Source organism: Triticum urartu, chromosome 7 (assembly GCF_003073215.2).
Source record: "Triticum urartu cultivar G1812 chromosome 7, Tu2.1, whole genome shotgun sequence".
Classification (NCBI taxonomy): Eukaryota; Viridiplantae; Streptophyta; class Magnoliopsida; order Poales; family Poaceae; genus Triticum; species Triticum urartu.
The window spans coordinates 470112446-470120315 of record NC_053028.1 but is presented as its reverse complement, the minus strand read 5'-3'; the positions used below and the strand labels follow the sequence as shown (position 1 = coordinate 470120315).

The following is a 7870-nucleotide window of genomic DNA, read 5'->3' as shown; positions in this document are numbered from 1 at the left end:
GCGGCTACTGAAGCTTGCCGATGCAACATCATCGAAACAGTCGGGTTGCCATCATAGCATCACCACGGCTACCAAAGCACCCATCGTCGTCGTCAAAGCATGCCGTCACAACATCATTGAAGCAGACAGGTTGCCGTTGTAACATTGCCGTGACAGTCAAATTACACCGCGGCCGTCAAAGCTTGTCATCCCAACATCACCGAGGCAGACGGGTATTGTCGCAACATCACTGCGGCCGTCGAAGCATGCCGTCGTGCGACTGCCGCAGCCATGCCTCACACTACGCCCGCAAACAGTCGAGACCATCCTGGTCTTTTTGAAGCAGCTTATGTCGTGAGAATGGATGACTTTGCTTTTTTTAGGGAAGGTACTTACCTGAACTAGAAGCATCTCGCTGGGTCACATGTGCGTTGCAACAATAACCTTCTCTACCCGTAAAAAAATAAACAATAACCTTCTCTGGAGTCGCTGCTGCGCATGCCATTAGTCAAACTAGTCGGGGTGGGATAGACATGTGAAAGCGGCTCCCGTGATCAGCTAAGAGAAGAAATATATTAAAGCGTGGAATCAAGTGGATCGTACGGCTTACAGGACATGCTGGACCAACCATCGGGTGGCTAGCGACCCGGCTGATCCGACGCGCGGATCAGCCGGATGACGCCTAGCATCTGCCCTGAAAAATTGCTTCAAATTTCGATCCACCCACTGCTGGACATCGCCAAAACCCCAGCCAGCCGGCCAACGCGTCCCCGGGAAGCAAATCAAATGGAGATCGAAATAGAGCCCGACTCCCCTGCTCCCATGCCGCCCTCCGGCGACATCGCGGTCGCCGACGGGACCGCGACTCTCTCTCCGCCACCGTCGCGGCCACAGGGCCCCGCGTCGCCGTCACCGTCCCTCTCTCCTCGGGATGACGTGCCCCCCCTCTCCTCTCCCCGCAACAGCCCCACCCGGCGCCGCCGCTCTAAGCCTCTTCGCGCCGCGGTCGTCGACCAAGGCGCGGGTGCCGTCGGGTCTCCGCGAAGGAAGCGCCGCGGGGCGGGGGAGCCGCGCGCGGCCGCGTCGCCCGGGAAGAACGTGAGGCGGGCGCGGCGGCGGCTGGACAACGATGGCGGGAGGGAGTTGACGGCGAACGAGGCCGCCGATGAGGAAGCGGCGGGTAAGACCCAGAGAAGAAAGACCGCAGCGCAGCCTCTGGCAGCCGTGAAGGAGAAGAAGGGTTCCAGCTTGGCTTTGGTGCCTTACCCTCCCATCAATCCAACCCGAGGTAACTGAGCAATCGCTAATTGCCTCGTACACTAATTGCCATTTTAGGGTTCATAGAATGCAGGACACAATCCTATAGCTTTTGGTTGATGTAGGAAATGTTGCTTCATTTTATCTCTGTTAGGCGATATTGTTCTTGGTGTTGCAAGTTGCAATTCTATTTATGCACAAGTAACAGCATGGAAATTGCAAACTGTTGTGCAGGCATAGGGGCTTATCTAGCTTGTGGATATCTAACTGTACAAGTTACGTCCATGTATTTACTCTTGGGTTTTACAAGTTTGTGGTTGTAGAAAGTGCTGTCACCTCCTTTCTGTAGGTCTTGGTGGATGTAAATTATGCTAAATTTCTATTATTTCTGCATTGATTTGTGACATTTTTATGGATTGTGTCAAAATAATTTCTGGCGCTGTATCCAAGTCCTAGCTAAGAATGAGTGTTTTCAGTTTTTGATTGTGATGTTGGTAAAGTCTGCTGCCTCTTTTCACCATTAATCCATACATGAATGGTGGTACAGTAGGGTGTTGAATATGAGCCTCAAATAATTCTCACTTGCTAGCTACAACCTACAGCGCTGTTAGAGTAGGTAGAAGATCTTGTGAAGCGGACACAACACATGAGATTGAATCAAACGAGTCATGGCACTGTCCAAAGGTGTATGGGGGATGGTACATGACCGTAGACCACATGATAGTCCAAGTCCATGCTGCACGCTGCATGCTGACTGTATGGACCAACGAGGTTGATTTTACTCCATTGAGTCGCAGAGGGTCTGATTTTGGCAAACCCAAAAGGTCTATGGGGACTGTCTGTCTTTGTTGTGGATAGTTCACAACCAGGAAAAGCAGGGAGCTCCAGATTTGCTGTAATTTCACCAACCTGAGACCAAAATGGCACAAATTTAGCTAAAGGTCCTAAATAAAAATGTTAAACATTTGTGTGTATTTATATCAGCCTAAGCTATAGATTTAGCACATCACGATGGATAATTGGATAGACTACCATTACCTTTTCAACATGCTTCTATAAGTTCGTAATTGTTTCTATTCAAAAATTGTTTCTGATACAACTAACCTGGATTGGGTTATTTGTTCGGACAGGGTAATATATAATTTTGATGCAAATCCCTAACCAAAGCCTACACACTATCTGACTCAAAGTGTCCAGATCCATTTCTCCCGACCAATTTTTTATTTTGCCTATCAGTGTATGAGTGAAACTTTTTTATCAGTACTTGGTAGATAAACCATTGGCTTGTTCATACATGTCATTCATAATTTAACAGATTATTCCAGAAAAGTAGTATTTTTGTACTGTACTGTGCAATTATTATCATGTGTCTTGCTGTTTGATATGCATTTCTTGTGGTATGATGGTGTAAGTTACATATGTGTCTTCCCTTGCTAATGTTGTTATTCCTGTTTGAGTACCAGGTGCAGAGAATGTAGAACAGTTTGATTGGGAAGGTCTTTGGGAAAGGGTTGTTGACTTGGTGATGTGGAAGAATGTTGGGAGATCAGCATTTTGGTTCGGCTCTGGGTCCATGCTTTTCGTCTCTTCTTCCTTTTCAAGAGACGTCAATTTCAGGCACGTGCAACTTCTGCTGTAGTTCATCCATACATTGTTCAGCATGTTACACATTGAAAAATTATGCTGGTGGTATCATAATCATCCATATATGGAAATTACCACTGCAAATGGACTCGACTGTCCAGTGTCATGTCAATCATCATAAGTTCTGCAGGATACTGTTGGCATCACAGAACCGTCTATTAGGGGTATAAAGTGACATTCTAGCACTTACGCCTATCTCTTCGTTAAAACAATAGTTAGTTCGCCACTTAAGGTCAAGATGGATTTTGTTGGTGAAAAATGGATTTATTCTTGTAGTTATGAAGACATTACTTTTCTTATTCGGAAAAACTGAAATGCAATTTGCAACAAAATTTTAGAAGAAATTGGGACAAGGTAAGAGCATAAGATCAAAGCTTACACTGTCTTAATGTCATGAATAAATTTAAGCACAGTCGCAAAAACATAGCTGCGTGGTCGAGGAATCGGGTCACAATTGATATTTTTTTGAAGCTCTTACGGTTGTAAAGCAGGGAAATAGAAAAACGAGTGGCACCTTGAAGTCCTGAAACATGCTGCTGCTGCTTGCTGGAATCCCCTGCCCCTCTGTGCACTCTGTTTTCACTCAGTGGTGAAGCAGGGGTACCAGTGCCACATATGGGCGACGAGGGCCAGATAAGGGTAAAGACAGTTCATGACAGAGCTTGGGCCCATTGGTTGGCGATGTAGACTGAGAGCAAAGTGAGAAAGAGAGGAGAAATATGGAAGTAGGAAGGCAAGGATAAGTATACTATTATCAAGAAATAAATCTCATGCTAATGCCCAAAACCATAACGACAATGTCACGTTTCACTATTTCGGCCTATATGCTGTCCCTAGCGAAATTGGTTTGTTTGCAATGGTATTTTCCTGAACACTGACAAGTATCCAATGGCCCTAACCTAATTTTATTGTACATATTTATAGTTTGCCATTTGAATATTGCCCTCTACTTTGCAGTCCAATCAAGATACTTTGCCATTTTGGTGTTGTGACGTTGGTCTTAGCTTTCTTCAAAGATTCCATTCCTCAGAGGTACAATATAATAATGTTCTCTCTTGAGCTAGGTAACAGTGTCAATTTTCCTTGCTATCTGTGAAATCATGTTTATTTCAAAGCTGTAACAGGCAGAACACTGAACAAGTAAGGAGTTTCCAGTTGACTGAGGAAGATGTGCTCCGGGTTGGCCGAGCTGTCCTGCCAATTGCTAACTCTCTCATATCTATGTCCCGAGTGATCTTCTCTGGTGATCCATCCATGACTCTGAAAGTAAGCCTTACATTTTGATTCCACGCTCTGTTTTCTTCAGAGTACACGCATTTTCTTTGAGCAATTCTGAGGCCTCTGATTCCTTAAATATCAGGTGTTTCCTGTTCTTCTATTTGGTGCTAAGTATGGCCATCTGTTCACAGTATGGAGGCTTCTAGCAACAGGTATGATTGCATGGCAAAGAGCAGTCAAACGCGTGCATGACTTCACCTTTGTATCATCTTGTGTTTAATGAAAATTTACAGGATTCTTTGGTTGTTTTACACTCCCAAGACTCTATAGCTGCTATTCAAGTCATATTCATGAAAAAGGTAGGCAGCTTGTACAATTTACTGCTGAAATTACCTTTTAATGGAGCAAGGAGTCATAAGTTGTATTTTGTCAGTTGAAGGTTTGAATGCCCGGATTCTGAATGCATGGAAGTCCTGTCCCCGCAAGAAACTTGTTGCAGCTGCTGCAGTGACGACTTTCTGGAACTTGGTTAGTGTGAAGACACGTGTAATGGCTGGTACGTCGTTGATAATCGATTGGACTGAAAGTAGTTCGAAACAACTGGCTCATATAAACTGTTTGACTGATTCTTATGTTGGTAGAAATTAAGGCCAATCGGATGCTGTTAAACAGCACACTTGTTCATTGATATGCTTCATTTAAGGTTACAGCTCAGAAGACAGTTAGTACTTTCTGAAAAAAAAAAGTTGGCACAAGTGGTTGATCAACCCTGCCCAGTTGATTTTCTAGAAGAGATGAGACTAAGGTCACCCATAAAAAATCTCACATATAATGGGCAATAATCAGCATAGCGGGTTTTCGTATTTTTCCGGTGTAGACAATTCACAAAGCAACATCAAGTTCATTGATTGTCTTTTCTTAAATGACCTGTTCTTGGTATTTGCCAGAAGCTGGCTAAATTAGTCGGATTCTAATTTCATCATAAGGAGGAATTCAGCAAGGAAAGCTAGTGAAAACATAATAGGAAATGTTTGTCTGTGTCCCAACTAGAATCTCATTGCCACTAAACTGATGCATCGTTCTTTCAAATGCTAGCACTCTGCTACTACTGTCGGTATAAAGGTCGTAACATGGATATTCTTGGAGCTTGTTGGCTCATTTAAAGATGCATTTATGTTGGTCCTTAAAACTGAGCACAAGCTCATATGCTCCGAAGCATAACTGCAGATTTCTATATCACAATTTGTTGTTTTATTCAAACATGGTAAAGTTTTAACTCTGCAGCATCTCTTTGTGCAGCCTTCGTTTCCGCGGTAGCGCTGCGCTACCACTATCAGTATGGACGAAGTAGCAGGAATTCAGAGGGGGTAATGCGGCGACAGCAGCAGCAAGAAGCAATGGTTCTCGAAGACTGACAAGCTGTCTCATGAGCACGGCAGGTGCCGACATATGTGAGCAATTCTGTGGTTTCAAAGCGAAAGCAAAAAATAAAAATGCTGCAAAATTGCATCCTCATATCTCGGTGGCAGGCGCAATGGCTGGGATGTATTGGTATTGGTACATCTTGTTGCCAATATGGTACTGTTGGGGAATATTTCCAATTAAGCATGAGATGATCTGGTTGCACGCGTGACTGCTTGACACCCATATCTGTTGAGGGGTCCTATATGTTGATGCTGTGTTCATTTCAAGCTCGATGTGCCTGTGATGTGTTTTGCTGGTGTGTAAAGCGCCAACTCTTTTTGTGCTTTGAGAATCTCGTCTGAACGACGGGGTGAATATGCCCTGTCTAAATGGGCCAGGTGAGACATCTGTGAGAAACGCCTTCATTTGCAGGAAACTTTCATGGCCCGTCACTCTTGAGAATTGTAATCTGATTGAAGGGCACTATGATCGTTGGAGGTCATCATTTTTATTTTTTCTGAGAAGGAGAATAACCCTCGGCCTAGAGTGATGCATGCGGCCATATTATTAAAACAAGTGCAAAGACAAGTCTCAAGTGTAAGTCTGGCTCACAAAAGATGACCGTCATCACGCTGAGCGGGTGTTTAACTCAAATCTGGTTAATTTAAGTTGGGAACTAAAACTCCAGTTCAGTTTGAATCTTTATAGTTTCAAATCAGAAATTAAAGTGTGATCCTTTCATTTTTAGTGCCAACTCATATGCACCTAAAAGAAAAACTCTAATTCATACAAGGATTTACGAATCGGAACAAGGAATCTTCAAGCCTTGATTTCAGTTTATTTCGAGTTCAAGTTGGTTGTCAAGATCAGGAAACAAGTGAACAAAAGTGCTGGCTTTAGCCATCGGGAGCTTTATTGCAAATTTTCGCATCCATGAAATCAAAATGCAGGACATGTTCCTTTGGTAGTAATACACACACAAGTTACAGATAGTACAGTGTTACTGAAAACTTCTAAAAAGAGTTATATATAGAACACTCAGTTGATAAGTGGAAGCTAGTTGTAGAGCCAGACAATAGGGGCGAACAGAGAAGTACAGCCAAATCGAACAGGTAACGCCTTCATGGTACACTATTATTCAGATGAAGCTTGAAGATGATAAGCTGCTCCCAGTTTTGTTAGGCAATGCAGTCAAGCCCCAGGCACCCAATCCACAAGCTCCACACCACCTTCCTCATCTGAACAAAAAATGGACAAACAGTTAACCGTTGCAAGGCAGTAAAGCTAGAGCAGGGCGGTTTGTAATAAACACCCACGTACCTTTCGAGGTTTTTGGTAGGCGAGCGGCCGTGGCACCTTGTAGAGATCCTCGTCCACCGCCCCGGCAGCAGCCACGCGCTTCGTCGCGCCGGCAGCAGCCGCCCTCCCGGTCACGCCGCCGCCCAGCTCGCCGCCGTCGCTCTGCTTCTCCCCGACTTCTCTCCTTATCACCTGAACGAGACCACCCAAAAAATACACCAGGGGAATCAGTCGACTCCATTCTAAAAGGTGACGAACAATGACAAGCCTGGAGACCCAAAGCATATCGTGTGTGCGCACCTTGATCTGGGGCGGCTTGCGTGGAGACGGCGAGGCGCCGAAGAGCACGAGGCCGCCGCCGGCGTCGCAGCAGCGGCGGTGGCGCTTGAGCAGCCTGGCCTGCATGGCGAGGTCGAAGTACTGCGTGATGGGCAGGTCGCTGCAGTAGTTCCACAGCCCGAACGCCGGGATCTGGCACCCCATCATCCTCTGCTCGACAGGCACGTAACGTAACACACTCGCATGAGCACCCAACGATGCAACACGAGCTAGCTAGAGAACCAGGCCAACAGCGACATATGCTTTGTTTGACTCACCTCCATCTCCATGTCCATTCGTCCGTGTGTGGTGTGGGCGAGAAGATCGTTCGTTGGATTGATCAGGCCGGTCAGGCGTCGTCGTGACTAAAGCATCGCAAAGGTGGTGGCGGATTTATACTACCGCGGATGGGAGCATTTGGTCGTGGGGTGGCAGCCGGTGCATCCACACAGGCCGCGTAGGGGGAGCGTGCGCCATTCAATTGCTGCACGTAGAAGGGCAGGCAGGGGGAGCAAAAGGCTGGGCGGCCTGCATGCATGCTGCTCGCTGCGCGCAGCTGCGTTGAGTAATAATACACGGCGGCCGTACGTGCGCACTGTGATATGCGCAAAGCGAACATGCTCTCGAGCGTTAATAGATACTACTGGTGGGTGAGTTAGTAGTTAGCTCGATCCGGCCATGGGCGACGCTGACATTCAGGCCCGGGCTTGGATGAAGGTTCCACGGAGCCTGGTCACTCAGTCATGGATGG

General features: G+C 46.1%; 2 protein-coding genes across 3 annotated transcripts; one reads left to right on the top strand and one right to left on the bottom strand.

Moving 5' to 3' along the window:
• Window positions 1-670: 670 nt before the first annotated feature.
• On the top strand, window positions 671-5789 carry LOC125522184 (reticulon-like protein B17). Of its 2 annotated transcripts, none has more exons than XM_048687271.1 (8): window positions 671-1267; window positions 2700-2853; window positions 3838-3912; window positions 3996-4146; window positions 4241-4310; window positions 4392-4457; window positions 4532-4654; window positions 5398-5789. In XM_048687271.1, the coding sequence occupies exons 1-8, from the start codon at window positions 766-768 to the stop codon at window positions 5511-5513; spliced, it is 1257 nt and encodes a 418-aa protein (XP_048543228.1). In that variant the 5' UTR covers window positions 671-765; the 3' UTR covers window positions 5514-5789. The 2 variants fall into 2 exon arrangements, with proteins under 2 accessions (XP_048543228.1, XP_048543230.1); XM_048687273.1 differs by having other exon boundaries at window positions 678-1267; window positions 4005-4146.
• A 591-nt stretch (window positions 5790-6380) lies between these two features.
• LOC125523437 lies at window positions 6381-7549 on the bottom strand. The gene is made up of 4 exons (XM_048688471.1): window positions 7398-7549; window positions 7102-7290; window positions 6823-6993; window positions 6381-6740 (listed from the first exon to the last, which is right to left on the bottom strand). The coding sequence occupies exons 1-4, from the start codon at window positions 7413-7415 to the stop codon at window positions 6681-6683; spliced, it is 438 nt and encodes a 145-aa protein (XP_048544428.1). The 5' UTR covers window positions 7416-7549; the 3' UTR covers window positions 6381-6680.
• Between the last annotated feature and the right edge of the window lie 321 nt (window positions 7550-7870).

Bases quoted from the DNA above. Each gene is read 5' to 3' on its own strand.
- LOC125523437 (XM_048688471.1), bottom strand. The intron at 6,994-7,101 runs GTGCGCACACAC...GGTCTCGTTCAG, and splicing joins GCAAGCCGCCCCAGATCAAG to GTGATAAGGAGAGAAGTCGG. The intron at 6,741-6,822 runs GTACGTGGGTGT...TTTTTTGTTCAG, and splicing joins CCTACCAAAAACCTCGAAAG to ATGAGGAAGGTGGTGTGGAG.
- LOC125522184 (XM_048687271.1), top strand. From the start codon at position 766: ATGGAGATCGAAATAGAGCCCGACTCCCCTGCTCCCATGCCGCCCTCC. The intron at 4,147-4,240 runs GTAAGCCTTACA...CTTAAATATCAG, and splicing joins ATCCATCCATGACTCTGAAA to GTGTTTCCTGTTCTTCTATT. The intron at 4,458-4,531 runs GTAGGCAGCTTG...GTATTTTGTCAG, and splicing joins AAGTCATATTCATGAAAAAG to TTGAAGGTTTGAATGCCCGG.